Here is a 19,618-nt window from a genome sequence, read left to right as displayed (position 1 = left end):
TAAACAAGGGTAAAAAGACAGCTGAGAATGAGGCTCTGTAAAGGATGAGGGGCCTAGAATAGATTGCCCAATTGCTAAGACTAAGTAAGGTGCTTGTTGAAAGGGTGCAGAATAACTGAGGGACGAGAGGTCATGGCAGGTTAGAAACCTCACAAAAGGTCTTGAGTGATGGCTCACACGGCTGCCCAAAAAAATCAATGCTGTAGAGCTGACAATACATTAACGGTGTTAAGAAACAGATCTGTGGCTAAGACAGTAAGTTTGACCTGCTTGCCATGTTCTATCTGTTAAGAAGGAATAATTATAAGCATCTTCGTTTTAACTGATGCACAGAAAAAGTAACACTGATGTAATGTATCCAGAATATATTAACTTCTGTAAACATACAAATTACATTTTGTATCCTACAGAATACTTTCATGGATTTGTTTTGGGAATCTTTGTAAAGCTGGAAAATCTTTTTCAAGAATGAATGGGGTGAACATGGATGAACATGAATGAAGCTGTTGTTCATTTTAATGACTGCAAATGAACTTAATACAACCTGTAAAACAAAGATGAAGGATATAGCATTGGGAAATCAAGAAAGGTCATAGCAACAAACAATAACAAGCAAGAGTTGCAGCTGTCTCAGCATTAGGCGAGAACAAAAGGTCACAATTGCAGATATTCATTGTTGCCGTTACAGCTGTCTACTGACAATTTTAATCTTCCGTGACAGCCGTCTTGCTTGTGAGGCATTGTTACCTTGTTTTCATCCTTTAGCACAAAGCTAAACCTGTGGAATTCCCAGTGCATGCCTGTCTCTCTTTGAGGACAGAAAATGACACAGAGTTCTAGAAAAGCATCCTAGCACATTATTGCTGGAATCTAACTGTCAAATAAGCAATTTTATTTAAAAAGGATTGTGTGAAAGTTCAACTATGGTTCAGATACATTATAGATAGAAGAATCTCTATGATGCTTTACGTACATAAAAAACAGACATGTTGTGAATCTGGCCTATGAAACTAACTACAAAATACGAAAGTGAAGGTGTATATTTCAGTATAAAAAACTTAGTAAAGATCTCATATCTATAAAAAATAGCACCATTGTGATCTTAGATCCTTTCTGATCTTTTCCGCTAACGCCACACACCACATGCTTAACTATTGTGACTCATCTAATCTTTAGCGCTATCATCACACACCACATGCTAAACTACTATGACTCACACAAATATTTTTTCAGGCACCCAAAAAGAGCTACACACACAAGTGACCAGGATAATGACCAAATACAGATGGTCAACGTCACACTCATTGTGCCTCTATATAAAGAGATACGTTACAGCACAATATTGCAAGCTCACATCATTGTGCCATCTAAAGGTAAGAGCACACATAATTTAGGTAAAATTGTTTATGAGGACTGAACAATAGAATAAGATGACTTCTCATTAATGAAGTTTCTTTTTTTATTGAAAGGATTTGGACATTTTGGGTTTGGATTTCATCTGGTAAGACATGCTTTTATAAAGGTTAACACATTGTGTGTGCGTGTGTATGCATTTATGTTTATGCAATATTTTCTTTTTGAATGCAATAATTAATGAGAAATATTTTATATTTTTATATTCATAAATAATTATATTTAATTTATATTGTAAACAAGTTGTAAAAGTTCAGAGAATTTTGTCATCTATTTCTCAGTCTGATTGAAAGATGGGGGATGCTGTGATGGCAGAGTTCGGGCCAGCTGCCCCGTTCTTACGAAAGTCAGACAAGGAGCGTCTGGAGGCCCAAACTCGCCCCTTCGACATGAAGAAAGAATGCTTTGTGCCCGACCCTGCGGTTGAGTACGTCAAAGCCTCTGTCACCAATAGAGACGGTGACAAAGTCACTGTTGACACTGAATTCGGGAAGGTAAGATCTAATCTCTGCATTGTTGTAGATTGTAGACAGAAGTACACTAGTAGAAGTACAAGAGTGACTGTCAAAACATTTTTGTGTGTTATCCACAGACAGTAACTGTGAAGGAGGCTGATGTTCACCCCCAGAACCCGCCAAAGTTTGATAAAATTGAGGACATGGCGATGTTCACCTTCCTGCACGAGCCCGCTGTGCTGTTTAACCTCAAAGAGCGTTACGCAGCCTGGATGATCTACGTGAGTCGAGTCTTAAAACACTCACACGTTCTCTTTATCTTGCATGAGCAGATCTAAACCTTCTGTGAATCTCTTACAGACCTACTCTGGGCTCTTCTGTGTCACTGTGAACCCCTACAAGTGGCTGCCAGTGTACAACCAGGAAGTCGTCAATGCCTATAGAGGAAAGAAACGAACTGAGGCCCCTCCACACATCTTCTCCATCTCAGACAATGCCTACCAGTACATGCTGTCAGGTGATGATCTGCCTTGTTATTTTTTGGATTTTTCTAATGAAATTTCAAATGGTAAGTTTCTTATGTTTTATTTTCTCACAGACAGAGAAAACCAGTCTGTTCTGATCACGTATGTAATACATATTATGCCGTAGCATAATATTCCTCCTTTCACTAATATTTTCTTTCAATGCTGTATTTTAATAACCGTTTTTATCCTAAGTGGAGAATCCGGTGCTGGAAAGACTGTGAACACTAAAAGAGTGATCCAGTACTTTGCGAGCATTGCAGCAGCAACAACCGGCAAGAAGGATCCATCAATGGAGAAAAAGGTGCTTAATGCCCCAAAAATGGCTCATTATGGAAGAATGAATATACCTACTACTAGCATACACAAAATAATTACTAAATTAAAGATGTCTTCAAAATTGGAATTAAATATTATTAAATATTGGAGTCACAAATTGTCATAATTTAATACTCCCTTACTTGTACCATATTGCAATGCATTTACACGTAACAAACAACATGTTTGTTTTCCCAATTATATTTCTATATAATTTGAAAGAGATGACTTAGATTCTCTATGGATTATTATTATTACTACAAGTTCAAGTTCAATTTATTTGTCAATTCTTACAAGTTCAAGTTCATTTTATTTATATAACACATTTTATAACAGCCACTGACTGACCAAAGTGCTTCACAGAACTACAAAATTAAAAGACACCAACACCATGCGTAGTAGCACATCATAGAACAGTACAACAGGTTAAGAACAGCTTAAAACGGGAGACGTCCAAGAAGTCTCAGAGACTATCAGTAGTAGAAAATAAAACAGAGAAGACAGTAACAGGTTTAATACTAGTATCATACTCGAAGGAGAGAAATATAGAATAGACAGGAAAAAAAAAACTATAAGTATAAATATATCTATATATACACCCATATATATAGATACATACACACACATATATGTACACATATAACATAAAGAGGATTGAAATTCCGTTTCCCTCAGACCCATGGTGTTAAAATCCCCAACACAACACTAGACAATTAATCAAAAATTATATATAAAATCACAATATAAACATACGGCACATGATTGTTTCAATAGATTATAAGTATAAAAGCAGCATTTTTTTTTTTTTTAAGTGTCTAGTGCATTGTGTTCGTATGTATGTATCTATGTGTGTGCGTATGTTTGTATGTATATGTGTGTATGTGCATGTGTGCATGCATGCTTATTAGGGATCGACCGATATGGATTTTTTTAGTGCCGATACCGATACCGATTTTTTCCCCATCAGCCTTAGCCGATGACCGATACGGGCTGCCGATTTTCTTGAGCCGATATTTGGAGCCGATACATTTTGCTCCCTCAATTTACATCATAAAAATGACATGATGTTAACAAATGTTACAGGTCTCAATTTAATAAAAGTAACATTTATTTAACGTAAAAAAATCTATATTTAACAAATAGTAAAAACATGTGAGGTAGAACAAGAACAAGTAGATAAACAATATTTAACAAATATTAAAAACATGAGGTAGAACAAAAAAAAGTTCACTGCTGAAAATAAATATTTAAGCATAAATAAAATAATTACACTATTGCACACAGTAGCAACCAGCATAATAAAGTGCACAGTGCACACTGTACTTCATTTTAAAAGTAACGAACTATTTACTGCCATGGTTTAAATTTGTCTACATAAAATAAAATGAGCATGTCTAGTCTCTAATATCACTGCGATGGCGAGGGAGACACACACCACACGCGTCCAAACCTCAGCCAGGTGGTCGCAAAAAGCACGGAACAACGTTGGTATTACTTAATCCTATGACCAGTGTTCGTAACAGCTACCGTACGCATACTAGGGCTGTCAAAATTGTTCAAATGGCGTTTGTATATTCCCTCTAAAAAACATATTTGAGCATATCGTCGTGCATTTGGTCAATGACGCGCATTACGTCAATAACAGGACAAATTAATACAAAGAGACATAACTAATAGTATTAAGTAGCTTATTTGAGTTTAAACATATTTGACAACGTATTACTACAAAAAAAACGAGTAAATCAACTAATGGCCAAGACCGCAGAGCTCACTCTGGCTCGCCCGGACGCGCAGGCGCACTCTCTCTCTCTCTCTCTCTCTCTCTCTCTCTCTCTCGCACTCACCCTCACGCTCTCCGCGCATACCGGTTTAAATGAACAACAACAAACAAATGTTGAGTGCTGATCAAGAGTTTTGTGCAAGCAATTTAAGGTATATAGCAGGCTTCATTCAGTGATTGAAACAAATACATTAATTGAAGTTTCACAGTACATAGAACCGACACTGAGCGCTCCGAGCGAGCTGTGCTGTGGTAACGTTAGTCTGCTGCCGCGGGCGTGTTTTTCCACATTCGAATATTAATTTTCACCTTCAAAATTCAGTTTTTTTTAAACTATTCGAATATATATTCGTATTTAGAATATTCATTGACAGCCCTAATGCATACTGAACGGATAGCCTACAGCTATTTGCAGCTCCCTAAATACAATGGCAAGCAAGCAGTTTTATAGACGAGTCATTCGCGTTTTCCATTTGGACCCACAAACTTGCTTAGCTATATAGTTGCAACCACATAACAGTTATAAAGCAACGTGTTTCCATTTTCAAAGTGTTTGACAATATTTCAGCAGTCAAACAGTTAAAAGATGCTTTGAAAGTTTAAAAGTTACCGTTATCTTGAAGCGCAGGTTGCACTCTGCTAGTGGGGGAGGGACAGTGCAGGGTCTGCACGTGAACTGCAGCGTCTCCAGCAGCACAGAGCTGCCTGTGGACGCCTGTCTATAAATAATGCCGGGAAAAAACTATCGGCGAACGCAGCAGCCGCATATCGGCCGATTCCGATACACGTAAAAATCGCAAATATCGGCCCGATATATCGGCCGGCCGATATATCGGTCGATCACTAATGCTTATATGTATGCGTGAATATATACATGTGTGCATATCCATTTGCTATTATGACAAAGAGTCAAAGTTCAGTGCAAAGAGGGAAGTACTAAAAAGGCAGGAGGGAGAGAGTTCAATTTCCTGACGGCCTGGTGGATAAAACTTTTTGTCAGTCTAGTGGTTCGGGCCTGCAGGCTCCGAAACCTCCTCCCAGATGGCAAAAGTCTAAAAAAGCCGTGTGAGGGGTGGGTGGGATCACCTATTATGCTTTTTTGGTTAGTTGGGAGTTATAAATATCATTGAGGGGAAGCAATGTAGCACCTACAATTTTTCCGGCTGCATTCACTATTCACTGCAGCATTTTCTGGTTGTGAGTAGTGGAATTACCAAACCACACAGTGATGCAGCATGTCAGGACGCTCTCAATGGTACCACGATAAAAAGAGTACGTGATGGGTGCCGGGGCTCTAGCTTTCTTCAGTTTGCGGAGGAAATAAAGGCGCTGTTGGCCAGTGACTTCTGGCCAGTGATGTGGTGTTTGTAGACCAGGAGAGGTCCTCTGTTATGTGCACACCCAGGAACTTGGTGCTGCTTACTCCACAGCAGCACCATTGATGGTCAAAGAAGGGTGCTGGGTATGAGCTCTCCGAAAGTCCACAACAATCTCCTTTGTTTTCTCTACGTTTAAACAGAGATTGTTTTCACTGCACAACCTGGCCAGTTGGCACACTTCATTTCTGTAGTTTGTCTCATCATTGTTGTTGATGAGACCCACCACAGTTGTGTCATCCGCAAACTTAATAAAACGATTTGTGCTGTACATTGGTGAACAGTCATGGGTTAGCAAAGTAAAAAGCAGGGGGCTAAGAACACATCCCTGGGGCCCCTGTGTTCAATATGATGGTGCTAGATGTGTTTTTACCAACCCGAACTGCCTGTGGCCTTCCAGTAAGAAAGTCCAACAATCAGTTGCACAGGGAGTTGTTTAGGCCAAGCTGGTCTAGTTTCTGTATTAACTGCTGTGTAATGATGGTATTAAAAGCCGAGCTAAAATCTATAAAAAAGATTTTCACATAAGAATTAATGAATGAATGAATAAATGAATGAATGAATTAGGCATTATAAACATAAGAGTTCTTTGTTTCCAAGTGAGAGAGAGCTGAATGAAGAGCAACAGAAACTGCATCATCGACGGATCGGTTGGCCTGATATGCGAACTGGAAAGGGTCCAGGGAGGGGGGAATAATGTGTTTGATATGTTGCAGGACTATCCGTTCAAACCACTTCATGACAATAGGAGTCAGTGCGACTGGGCGATAGTCGTTAAAAACGGATGGGGTTGATTTCTTTGGAATTGGTATTATTGTAGTAGTTTTAAAGCATGTAGGTACAACAGCCTGGCTCAGAGAAATATTAAAGATGTCCGTGAAGACATCTTTGAGCTCTCCTGCACAATCCTTTAGCACCCGACCAGGTATATTGTCTGGACCAACTGCTTTTCGGGTGTTGATCTTGGAGAAGGATCTCATCACGCTGGTCGGAGAGAGACACAGAACCCGGTCGTCATAAGGTAGTATAGTCTTCTGTGCATGAGTGGAGTTGTGTGCTTCAAAGCGTGCAAAGAAGCTATTGAGTTCATTTAGCAAAGAGATGTCACTATCACAGGTCTGTGGTGAGGGCTTGTAACCCGTGATTGTCTGGATTCCCTGCCACAGTCTCCTTGTGTCTATGCTGTCTTCGAAGTTCTGGGCTATCCTCTTAGCATACTGTTTTTTTAGCCTTTCTGATGCCCCGGGACAGGTTGGCCCTTGCCATTCTCAGGCCCTCGTCATTACCAACTCTGAAGGCAGCATTTCGTGCCCTCAGTAGGCTGTGAATCTCTCCTGTCAGCCATGGCTTCTGATTAGCACGTATGGAAATAGTCTTTGTTACAGTTACATCGTCAATGCATTTGGAGATGTAGGCAGTAACTGTCTCAGTATATTCCTGAATATCAGTCTGATAGTTGTAAGTTGCAGCCTTTTTAAACATGTCCCAGTCTGTAGTGGCAAAACAGTCCTGAAGTGCTGAGGAGGCACCTTCTGGCCATACACGTACCTGTCTTTGGATTGGTTTAGTGACTTTCACCCTTGGTCTATATGCTGGTGTTAACATGACAGTGGTGTGGTCAGAGAAACCAAGGGGAGGGAGGGGTGAAGCTTTATATGCCCCTCTGTGAGTTGTATATACCAGATCCAAAGTATTCCCCCCCCCGCGTTGGAAAGTCCACATGTTGGTATATTTTTGGAAACACAGATCTAGGGTCTGTGTGGTTAAAATCTCCAGCCAGTATGAGGAATCCGTCTGGATGTACTGTCTGTTGTTCATTAATGGCATGATACAAATCGTTGAGTGCTTCGTTCCCTACATAGTGTCCGAAAATATGCATGTCTGTTAACCGAAAGGTGGTACATCAAACCATTTACACACTTATTGTTAAAATATGATTCTCAGGGTACTCTGGAGGATCAAATCATCCAGTGTAATCCTGCTCTGGAGGCTTTCGGTAACGCCAAGACCATCAGAAATGACAACTCCTCCAGATTTGTAAGTGGGGTTTTTACATTGTTGTTGTTATTCTATATTGGTTTTCATTATATGTTATATGAGCGTGTTATGTATTGCTTTATTTACAGGGTAAATTTATCCGCATCCACTTTGGCCACAGTGGAAAGTTATCTTCTGCTGACATTGAGACTTGTAAGTACTGCCCAACATCATTCCAACAAATCACACATTGATGAAATGTGTAACTGATTTGATATTCAACTATTTATTAATTCATTTAGATCTGCTGGAGAAGTCTCGTGTCACTTTTCAGCTCAAGGCTGAGAGAGACTACCACATCTTCTATCAGATTCTGTCCCAGAGAAGACCAGAACTGCTGGGTAAAATTACCCATCATATCATTTAACACTGCCATCTCTAATTAGAAGAATATTTTCTGAACTATGTTGCCATTTCTCCTTAGAGATGCTGCTTATCACCAACAACCCCTATGACTACGCCTTTATCTCCCAAGGAGAAACACAAGTGGCTTCTATTAATGACGGTGACGAGCTGATGGCCACTGATGTGGGTGTTTGTTAAAACATAGGCAGTTCACAATACAAGACACCACATCTTATGAAATATTATAAGAAATAGTCCACCCAGCATTTGGAATTTAGTTACCATTAGCACTTTTGACAACCTGTATGACTGCATTTTTGGTGTAAAACATAAATTGATAATGTCTTGGCTGATTTCCATAAAATAAAAGCCTATAGTGATCAGGGGCTGTCAATAAGTATTAAAAAGTACCATAAAAGATCCACAAAACTTGTTTTCCGGAAGCCACCTGATTTGTGTGAGGAAAAGATAATCAACATGCTATACTTTTGTGTTCCACATAAGAAATTAAGTCATACAGGTATAGAACGACTTGAAAGAAAATTGATTCTCTCGGCCAGTCTATTCTTTAAAAAGAAAGACTTTTAATGTACTTGTCAACAAGTAGAATATGAAACATTTGCCATGATATTTAACATGCTCTGTACATTTGCTGTAGGAAGCGTTCGATGTGTTGGGCTTCACCCATGAGGAGAAGAACAGCATCTACAAGCTGACTGGTTCCGTCATGCACTTTGGCAACATGAAGTTCAAACAGAAGCAAAGAGAGGAACAGGCCGAAGCTGATGGGACTGAGGGTCAGTATAACTCGGAAAATTGAAATCAGTAGAACTTGGAAACATGTTGTATATAAAGTCATAGCTCTGTATTCTTTTTAACATGTAGATGCTGACAAAATCTCATATCTGATGGGCCTAAATTCAGCTGACTTGATCAAGGGTTTGCTCCACCCAAGAGTCAAAGTAGGAAATGAGTGGGTCACCAAGGGACAGAGTGTCCAGCAGGTAATGAATGAAAATAATAATCTACTGGACATTTAGAATTTTCAGCATCATAAATTCACTTTCAAAGACATACAAACAAAATCTTTTATGTATCTGAAAAATCGCTTTCTATTTTGCAATGTGTCAAATTCTGCAAAATTCAATCTTTTCTATATTAGGTGTACTACTCTATTGGTGCTCTGGGAAAGTCAGTGTACGAGAAGATGTTTCTTTGGATGGTTGTGAGAATCAACCAATCCCTGGCCACCAAACAGCCTCGCCAGTACTTCATTGGTGTGCTGGATATTGCTGGATTTGAGATCTTTGATGTAAGCTGAAATCAACTGATTTTTTTTATTCATAGAACAAATTCAACAAGAAGTGCAACCTGTTTGACCATTGTGATTATACAATATATTCCATCTGCAGTCCAACACCTTTGAGCAGCTGTGCATCAACTTCACTAATGAGAAGTTGCAGCAGTTCTTCAACCACCACATGTTTGTGCTGGAGCAAGAGGAATACAAGAAGGAGGGCATTGAGTGGGTTTTTATTGACTTCGGCATGGACTTGCAGGCTTGTATTGAGCTTATTGAGAAGGTGGGTAAATATCATGTTGATGATTATACTGTGAGGGAAAAAATAATATTTTTCGGTCTTAACTCTTGTGGTAAATTGATATATTGACTGCCACGATCTACAATTCATTGTAGCCCATGGGTATCATGTCCATCCTTGAAGAGGAGTGCATGTTCCCCAAAGCCAGTGATGCAACATTTAAAGCTAAGCTTTATGACAACCATATGGGGAAAACTCCAAACTTCCAGAAGCCTAGGATTGTCAAGGGAAAACCAGAGGCCCATTTTGCCCTCGTTCACTATGCTGGTACTGTGGACTACAACATTTCAAACTGGCTGGTGAAGAACAAAGACCCTCTCAATGAGACGGTTGTAGGGTTTTTCCAGAAGTCAACTCTTAAGCTGTTGTCCATTCTGTTTGCTAATTACGCTACTGATGACTCAGGTAAGTACACATTGACGTGTGACATGAAAATATAATAAGCACTACTTTTACGATTTAATAATAACAAAAATAATTTATTTTACAGCTGCGGATTCTGGAGGAAAAGCTGCCAAAGGTAGCAAAAAGAAGGGTTCTTCCTTCCAGACGGTGTCAGCCCTTCATAGGGTATGAAATATTAAAACACGGCTTTATCTTATATGGTTTTATTGCATATAAATATGAATCCTCTGTGCTCTACCAACAGGAGAACTTGAACAAGCTGATGACCAACTTAAGGTCAACTCACCCTCACTTTGTGCGCTGCCTCATACCCAATGAGACTAAGACTCCAGGGGCGATGGAGAATCCTCTGGTCATGCACCAGCTGCGCTGTAACGGTGTGCTGGAGGGCATCAGGATCTGCAGAAAGGGTTTCCCTAACAGGGTCCTGTATGGGGATTTCAAACAACGGTTAGAAACCAAATGGCTTTCATGTCTTACACAATTATTTAATGTATGACTCCAAATTTCAGTTCTTAATTCTTTAATTCTTGTTTGCAAATGTAAGCATTTGCTAGAAATAAAATAAAATAAATATATAAATAATTGTTAATGTGTGTTGTTTTTTTGGTAGATACCGCATCTTAAATCCTGCCGCTATCCCAGAGGGACAGTTCATAGATAACAAGAAGGGTTCAGAAAAACTTCTGGGCTCTCTGGACATCGATCACAACCAGTACAAGTTAGGACATACTAAGGTATGATTTTATTAACATCAACTTTTTCCAAAGCCACGTTTCCATTGTCATCCTATTTGACGCAAAATTCTTTACTATTCAGGTCTTTTTTAAGGCTGGTCTTCTGGGAACTCTTGAAGAGATGCGAGATGACCGTCTTGCACTTATTATAACTGGAATTCAGTCCATGTCTCGTGGTTTTCTATCAAGAAATGAGTTCCAGAAAATTGTGGAAAGAAGGTTAGATTCTAGCTCTTCGATCTTTAACGCATTTTCCATGTTACATTTTATAATTTAAGACTTAAATTTCTTATTTAATATCCAAAGAGACTCTTTGTTGGTGATCCAGTGGAATGTACGTGCTTTCATGGGTGTCAAGAATTGGCCCTGGATGAAGCTCTACTTTAAGATCAAGCCTCTGTTGAAAAGTGCAGAGACTGAGAAAGAAATGGCCAACATGAAGGAGGAATTCACCAAGTTGAAGGAGGCTTATGCCAAATCTGAAGCCCGCAGAAAGGAGCTTGAGGAAAAGATGGTTTCTCTTCTCCAAGAGAAGAACGACCTGCAGCTATTAGCACAGACTGTAAGTTCACATGGGACTACAACTCTGCACTTTTCCCATTTTCACAAGTCAGAAAACAAAACAAGTTTTCAATTATTATTATTATTATGTTGATAGGAGCAAGATAATCTTGTAGATGCTGAGGAGAGATGTGAGGGTCTGATCAAGAGCAAGATCCAGCTTGAGGCCAAAGTCAAAGAAATGATTGAGAGACTGGAGGATGAAGAGGAAATGAATGCTGAGCTGACTGCAAAGAAACGAAAGCTAGAGGATGAATGTTCTGAGCTCAAGAAAGACATTGATGATCTAGAGCTCACTCTGGCCAAAGTAGAGAAAGAGAAACATGCCACTGAGAACAAGGTCAGTTTTCAACACTGAACTTTGTTATTGATGCTAGAATGGTGAATTAAGAGTCCCTTGATACAATGACACATTTCTACAGGTTAAAAACATGATAGAAGAGATGGCAGCTTTGGATGAGATTATCGTTAAGCTGACCAAGGAGAAGAAAGCTCTTCAGGAGGCCCATCAGCAAACGCTGGATGACCTCCAGAGTGAGGAAGACAAAGTCAACACACTCACCAAAGCCAAAGCCAAGCTGGAGCAACAAGTGGATGATGTAAGAGTCAGAAAACACAACACTAGAATTAAAATGAGAAACATTTAAAGTAATTAGGCAATAATTTTTATATTTTTTTTGCATGAAATTTAGCTTGAAGGTTCTTTAGAACAAGAAAAGAAAATTCGTATGGATCTTGAGAGAGCTAAAAGAAAGCTTGAGGGTGACTTGAAGTTGACTCAAGAGAATGTGATGGATTTGGAAAATGATAAGCAGCAGACGGAGGAGAGGCTAAAGAAGTAATATATTTTATAAAATATACAAACCAATTTTAATATTAATAGATATTTGGTAACACTTTACAATAAGGTTCCAGTTTACTTTAGTTAACAATAATTAACATGAACTAATAATGAAAAATACTTCTAAGCATGTATTAATCTTACTTCATGTAAATTTAAACATTCACTAACACATTATTAAGCTTCACTGTTAGCAGACACAAGCTAACAATGAAAAGTTTTCTTTTTATCAATCAATGTCAACAAAGTTTAATTAATATTGTAACAAATGTTTTGTTAATTGTTAAGTTAATGTTGTTTAATGCATTATCTAACATTAACTAATGGAACCTTAATGTAAAGTGTTACCAGATATTTTTAATGTGAAATAGTATGTAATCATTCATCCTGTTTACTTGGCAGAAAAGACTTTGAAATAAGCCAGCTCAATAGCAAGATTGAAGACGGACAAGCTTTGGAGTGCCAACTCCAGAAAAAACTGAAAGAGTTGCAGGTAAACTTTATATGTTTTAATAAGATAGACAGTTGGATTGTTAGAAAATGTAACCTTAATTTTGAATTTATGCACATTACTAGGCCAGAATTGAAGAGCTTGAGGAAGAGCTGGAGGCTGAGAGAGCAGCTCGCGCTAAAGTTGAGAAACAGAGAGCTGATCTGTCCAGAGAACTGGAGGACATCAGTGAGAGGTTGGAGGAGGCTGGTGGAGCCACTGTTTCCCAGATTGAGATGAACAAGAAACGTGAAGCTGAGTTCCAGAAACTGCGCAGAGACCTTGAAGAGTCCACTCTGCAACATGAGGCCACTGCGGCTACACTGAGGAAGAAACATGCAGACAGTGTGGCTGATCTGGGGGAGCAGATTGACAACCTCCAGAGAGTGAAGCAGAAGCTGGAGAAAGAGAAGAGTGAACTCAAACTGGAACTGGACGATGTGGTCTCCAACATGGAGCAGCTTGCAAAGGCAAAGGTGAGTGAGAGAAATTATGCTTAGAGTCTATAAATTATGTGTTGTCAGTCAAAGAAAGCAATCAAGTATGATACGATTTATCCTCAAGACAAACCTGGAGAAAATGTGCAGAACTCTGGAAGACCAGATGAGTGAGTACAGAACCAAGGCTGAGGAAGGTCAGCGCACAATCAATGATTTTACCATGCAAAAATCCAAGCTGCAAACTGAAAATGGTAAGAACACAAAATATTGTGTTATGTTACAAACTGTACCATAATGATACTTGGAAAAAAGTCAATATTTTTTAATATTGCATGTTAGGTGAACTTGCCAGACAGCTTGAGGAGAAAAACTCCCTGGTGACTCAGTTAACCAGAGGCAAACAATCCAACACTCAGCAAATTGAAGACCTCAAGAGACAGCTTGAAGAAGAAATCAAGGTTTTCAAAATCTCCTTCTTTATCTATAAAATCCACTATTGTAATAAACAACTGGCCCCAAATATTTGTTTGTCTTTAGGCTAAGAATGCCCTGGCCCATGCAGTTCAGTCTGCTCGTCATGATGCTGATCTGCTGAGGGAGCAATATGAAGAGGAGCAAGAAGCCAAGGCTGAACTGCAGCGTAGTCTGTCCAAGGCAAACTCTGAAGTGGCTCAGTGGAGAACCAAGTATGAAACTGATGCCATCCAGAGGACTGAGGAGCTGGAGGAAGCAAAGTAAGAAACAAATAACATTTAAAAGTCTTGTCTTTAGTGATTAGACACTTTTCTAAAATTTCTGCTATAGTTTGTGGCCTATAAAATACATTTAAATACAGTTTAATGAATAATGCTTCTGATGTTCACTATATTTTGTAATTTGATTATTACAGGAAAAAGCTGACTCAGCGTCTGCAAGATGCAGAAGAAGCTGTGGAAGCTGTTAATGCTAAATGCTCCTCTCTGGAGAAGACCAAGCACAGGCTGCAGAATGAGATTGAAGATCTCATGGTGGATGTGGAAAGATCCAATGCTGCTGCTGCTGCTCTGGACAAGAAGCAAAGAAACTTTGATAAAGTAAGGAGAGAAAGTACATTTTGTCATTAGCTGGAAAAATCAGCCATGAAAAATGTTACAATATAAAATATCAAGTAGCATCGAAAATGTTCAATGTTAAATTGATAGTAAACGTAAGTTTCTAACTATGGATAGGGTCTAGTACTTTAGGGTCTATTCTTTACCACTAAACCATTTGACCAAAATGTCTCATTGGTTATTTTGGCCTTGTTAAATTTAACCAGGTCTTGGCTGAGTGGAAACAGAAGTATGAGGAGTCCCAAAGTGAACTGGAAAGTGCGCAAAAAGAAGCTAGATCTCTGAGCACTGAACTCTTTAAATTGAAAAACTCGTATGAGGAGTCATTGGACCACCTGGAGAGCATGAAGAGGGAGAACAAGAATCTCCAAGGTAAGAGTGGTTTTACAACTCCAAACCATTACTTTAATTGCTTGTATTTGTGAGCTCACATATTATTTCTATTGCACAGAGGAAATTTCTGACCTCACTGGGCAACTTGGTGAGAGTGGGAAGAATATTCATGAGCTGGAGAAAAGGCGAAAACAACTGGAGCAGGAGAAACAAGAGATACAAACTGCTCTCGAAGAGGCTGAGGTAAAAGAACAACCATTTTCCCCAAAGTTCTTATTCATTTGACAACTCTTTGATTTAAATCAAGCTGTTGTTTAAAGCAATTGATCATTCCAGATTATTTTAAGGGAGGTCACCTCCCACCCCAAAACACAGGGCTAAACAAAAACTTTAAATCTAAATTATAACAAACACCCATTTTACTCTTTATAGGGTTCCCTTGAACACGAGGAAGGCAAGATACTTAGAGCTCAGCTGGAGTTCAATCAGGTCAAAGCTGATATTGAACGTAAGCTGGCTGAGAAAGACGAAGAGATGGAGCAGACCAAGAGGAACTTGCAGAGAATGGTGGATACCCTGCAAAGCTCACTGGAATCAGAGACTCGCAGCAGGAATGAAGCTCTCAGACTGAAGAAGAAGATGGAGGGAGACCTCAATGAGATGGAGATTCAGCTCAGCCAGGCTAACAGACAGGCATCAGAAGCCCAGAAGCAACTCAAGGGTCTTCATGGACATCTCAAAGTATGACGAATCTTCAAATCAAGATTTTATGATGCTTAGGTGAAATCCAACATAGTTCTTCAGTCTTTTTATTTGTAAAACTTGTACTTTACAGGATGCCCAACTGCAACTAGATGACGCTCTTCGTAGTAATGATGATCTCAAAGAGAACATCGCCATTGTGGAGAGACGCAACAATCTGCTGCAGGCTGAACTAGATGAGTTGAGATCCATGCTGGAACAAACTGAGAGAGGAAGGAAACTGGCTGAGCAGGAACTGCTGGATGTCAGTGAGAGAGTTCAGCTCCTGCATTCTCAGGTATGACACATCTGCATTAGACAAATAAAACCTTTCAACCCATTCTTAGTATCAATATCAACTAGACTACATGAATGTCAATATTGTTCATGTTCAGAACACCAGCCTGCTGAATCAGAAGAAGAAGCTGGAGGGAGATAATACTCAGCTTCAAACTGAGGTTGAGGAGGCAGTGCAGGAGTGCAGGAATGCTGAGGAAAAAGCCAAGAAGGCCATCACTGATGCTGCCATGATGGCAGAGGAGCTGAAGAAGGAGCAGGACACCAGTGCTCATCTGGAGCGCATGAAGAAGAACATGGACCAGACCATCAAGGACCTGCAGCACCGTCTGGATGAGGCTGAACAGATCGCCATGAAGGGAGGCAAGAAGCAGATCCAGAAACTGGAAGCCAGGGTAATATGCTGATGTTTTTAAGAACAAGTACAAAGTTTTCTGATAAATGCTTTCTTTTAACTTTACATTTTTCATACTAAAATTGTTACACATCTGTTAGGTGAGAGAGCTGGAAAGTGAGGTGGAGATAGAACAAAGAAAGGCCAGTGACTCGGTCAAGGGGATTCGTAAATATGAGAGACGTATCAAGGAGCTCACCTACCAGGTAGGAAAAATGTTGCTTAATAACAATTTTGCCCCTGATTAATTTGATCATGTTATTTATTCAAAAAACAAAGTGCTGTCTTACAGTATTTAAGTGTATATTGTATATGCTAAAAACATTTTTGCTTTGCATAGACTGAGGAAGACCGAAAGAATCTGGCTCGTCTGCAGGATCTGGTGGACAAACTCCAGCTGAAGGTCAAATCCTACAAGAGATCTGTTGAGGATGCGGTGAGTATTTTCCCCCACTGATGCCATCATATGATACGACTTCTGTAATTGTATCTTTTGATTTTCACAAATGATGTTGTGCGTAATCTTTAGGAAGAACAAGCCAATTCCAATCTGGGCAAGTTCCGTAAGATACAGCATGAGCTGGATGAGGCAGAGGAGAGGGCTGATATTGCTGAATCTCAGGTCAACAAGCTGAGAGCCAAGAGCCGTGATACAGGATCCAAGGTAAGAGTAGGCATTTAAAACAAGTGATTTTGGTCACAAAAATAAAAATCTCAGAAAAGCCACAAATAAATAGTCACAGTTAAGTCGACTTGATAGTTCAAATCTATATCTGCACTTTTTAGGTTGTGTTCACATTTGGCATGTTTGGTTTGATTAAAACGAACCCTGGTGCGATTGCTCTGTTAGTGCGGTTAATTTAAATAAGTGTGAATGCTGCCATCCGAACCCTGGTGTGCACCAAACAAGCGGACCGAGACCGCTGAAAAGATGGGTCTTGGTCCGATTCCAAACAAACTCTGGTAGGGTTCGAACGAAATATGAATGCAACACAGACCAAAGACATGTAAACAAACCAACAACAGGAAGATGAGACCCTAAAAAGGACAGAATGCTGACGCATGCTGAATGCATACCTGTTTTTTCTTGTTATAGTCGTGATGCTGCCATCACAATTCGGTAAAGGCATCAGAACTGTCTCCTAGCAGCAGATCTTCGTTTGTGTAGCAGATCTTCCGCTGTTTTGACTCCGTTTGAAACACATTTTATAAGCTCTTCACGAGTTGTCAGCTGGTCAAAATACCGTCATATGTAGGCTAAGCAATATACAACGAGCACATTTAGCCCAGCACACAGCATTGTTTTGAATGTTCGCTACGTTCCGTCACAAAATAGGCAATACGCCATAAAAGCCGACCAATCAGGTTGTGCACGTATCCCTATGCCTTTAGGTTCTGTATCTTTAGGTTTGGTGTTAAAAATGCCAATCTGAATGCTAAGCGGACTTGAACTAAATGTTTTTTTTAGGTTTTTTATGGTCCGGACCAAAAGAACCAAGCAAACCGAACTACAAGTGTGAACACACCCTTAGTGACTTTAAGATATGATTAGCAAGAAGTTTCAAGAACTACACTTGATGAAATGCATTTTACTATTTAACAAGTGTGGCTATTGAAAAAACAAACAAGCATCCATATCGATTAGCGGTGTAGAGTTTAAGCCATTTTGAACGGGATCAGCTTACCTTTAACATTTTTTTCCTTTTTCTTCCAAACAGAAGGGGGCTGATGAAGAGTGAAAATATTAGATGGATCTCTCTAAACATTGATTGCTTGGACAATCTCTTCTGTAGTTCTGTAGAATAAACCAGACATGAAAATGAATACCTCATCCTCTTTTGTCTTTTTTTTTTAAACAATCTAGACATTGCAATATCCCAACATGATCCTGAACACAACAGTAAATCATTTGCCTGAATGTACTCTATGTGCCACAGACTAGGCTGTCTAGTCTAAGATCTGACTCAAACTCGAAATGTTTTTAAATTGTCATTTGAAGTAAGGTCGACCATACAAAGAATTTGAATTGAATTTGAATTTTATTGTTGAGGATAACCCCTTGAGATGAAACATCTCGTTTTCGAGGGGGTCCTCGAGACAAAGACAAAGATAATACAGCACATATATACATTCACTCGCACTAAAGCTCTACCTCATCCCACCTCGCCCGGCCCATCCTGCCCACCCAGCCCACCAACTCCTTATTGGAAACAAATCCATATATAAAACATATTGCAGTATTAAGATGCATAACAACATTTAGCCCTTGCATACACAAAAATACAGGGTGTTTACCAGTTTTACCAAACTAATACAAACCACGTAATGCTGCTAAAGCTGTAAGCCACTGACAATTACAATGTATGTTTTGACAATTCACTGAATAAATCTAATTTAATGGCTTTGATGGAGGCAGTATAATAGATCTATGTGTACTTTAAATCATAAAATAAAATGAAGGCATTATGATTTAAAGTACACATAGATCTATTATACTGCCTCCATCAAAGCCATTAAATTAGATGTATTCAGTTTTGGCAGAGCAGTAAAATGCAGGAAAACATGCAAGTACCATATAATAATAGCCAACATAGACCATTACATCTCTATGGTGAATGTGAATTATTCGAATTACAGTCAATATAAATTATTGTTGTGAGCAGCAATTATTGTTAGACTAAGAATTTAGGTATACAGGTCAGATCTATTCAGCAGAATCTCTTTCTCATCAATTAAGTTGGCAATAATTTAATTCTAAACCTAAAGTTTTTTTTTCTTTTTTTTTCTGAACCTCAAGTAACCTCCACAGTTCTGTGAATGTGAGAGCTGCAATAGTCAGTCACCACCACTTGAGAGCAGCACCACCATTAAATATCATATGAAGCATTGTTTCAAGGCGTCCATGTAAAGCAGGATGGGGCAAGATGTCAGAACTTTTAATTCCTTTAATTTTTCAGTGTAGGTTTATTTTTTAACATCAATTCATGAATACACAATTTACATATAAAGGCTTCAAAAATCTTTTAACATTTCCACTGGTATTGCTTAGGGAAAAATGTTTTTACTACATTTGCTACAACTTTGCAATAAGGTTCAATTTGTTAAAATTTGTTAATGCATTATGTACAGTTGGTACTAAACCAAAATAATACTTTTACAAATTTTACAAACTTTAATTTCCTTTTTGTGACGCGCAGTTCCCGGAGACAGAGACCACAGAAAACGTTTTGTCATTAGCCTATTCTGGCATGAATAAAAGTTTACAGTTTTGAATGATGTACTCTTATCTGTAAGACCAAAAAATTGTGGAGTATATTAAGTTGTTTTAGCTGTTATGAGAAAAATAGATCCAAATGAAAGCACCGCCTCGTCTGTCGAACACTAATTCAACATGTCAGAATACTTATAAACTTCAATATTTCATTCAAAACAATCCCAA

At 39.0% G+C, this 19,618-nt stretch overlaps 1 protein-coding gene across 1 annotated transcript; it reads left to right on the top strand.

The window, feature by feature from the left end:
• The first annotated feature begins 1,018 nt into the window (after nt 1-1,018).
• LOC130096917 (myosin-7-like) lies at nt 1,019-18,003 on the top strand. Its single transcript, XM_056263607.1, has 38 exons — nt 1,019-1,501; nt 1,695-1,907; nt 2,006-2,149; nt 2,229-2,385; nt 2,467-2,494; nt 2,588-2,696; nt 7,811-7,903; nt 7,993-8,056; nt 8,146-8,244; nt 8,328-8,431; nt 8,907-9,045; nt 9,134-9,252; nt 9,411-9,560; nt 9,661-9,831; nt 9,945-10,254; nt 10,340-10,419; nt 10,499-10,704; nt 10,868-10,991; nt 11,074-11,210; nt 11,298-11,553; nt 11,650-11,892; nt 11,975-12,151; nt 12,245-12,390; nt 12,796-12,886; nt 12,970-13,359; nt 13,448-13,574; nt 13,663-13,781; nt 13,861-14,057; nt 14,213-14,396; nt 14,621-14,786; nt 14,866-14,990; nt 15,180-15,488; nt 15,583-15,786; nt 15,884-16,180; nt 16,281-16,385; nt 16,520-16,615; nt 16,709-16,843; nt 17,898-18,003. Exons 2-38 carry the CDS (start codon nt 1,707-1,709, stop codon nt 17,916-17,918), a joined length of 5,823 nt encoding a protein of 1,940 aa, XP_056119582.1. The 5' UTR covers nt 1,019-1,501; nt 1,695-1,706; the 3' UTR covers nt 17,919-18,003.
• Nucleotides 18,004-19,618: the final 1,615 nt, after the last annotated feature.

The sequence above is a fragment of the Rhinichthys klamathensis genome, unplaced genomic scaffold, assembly GCF_029890125.1.
Source record: "Rhinichthys klamathensis goyatoka isolate OS25496 unplaced genomic scaffold, OSU_Roscu_1.1 h1tg000209l_1, whole genome shotgun sequence".
NCBI classification, from domain to species: Eukaryota; Metazoa; Chordata; class Actinopteri; order Cypriniformes; family Leuciscidae; genus Rhinichthys; species Rhinichthys klamathensis.
The sequence above is the reverse complement of the archived record's forward strand: the minus strand, read 5'-3'. Positions and strand labels throughout refer to the sequence as shown.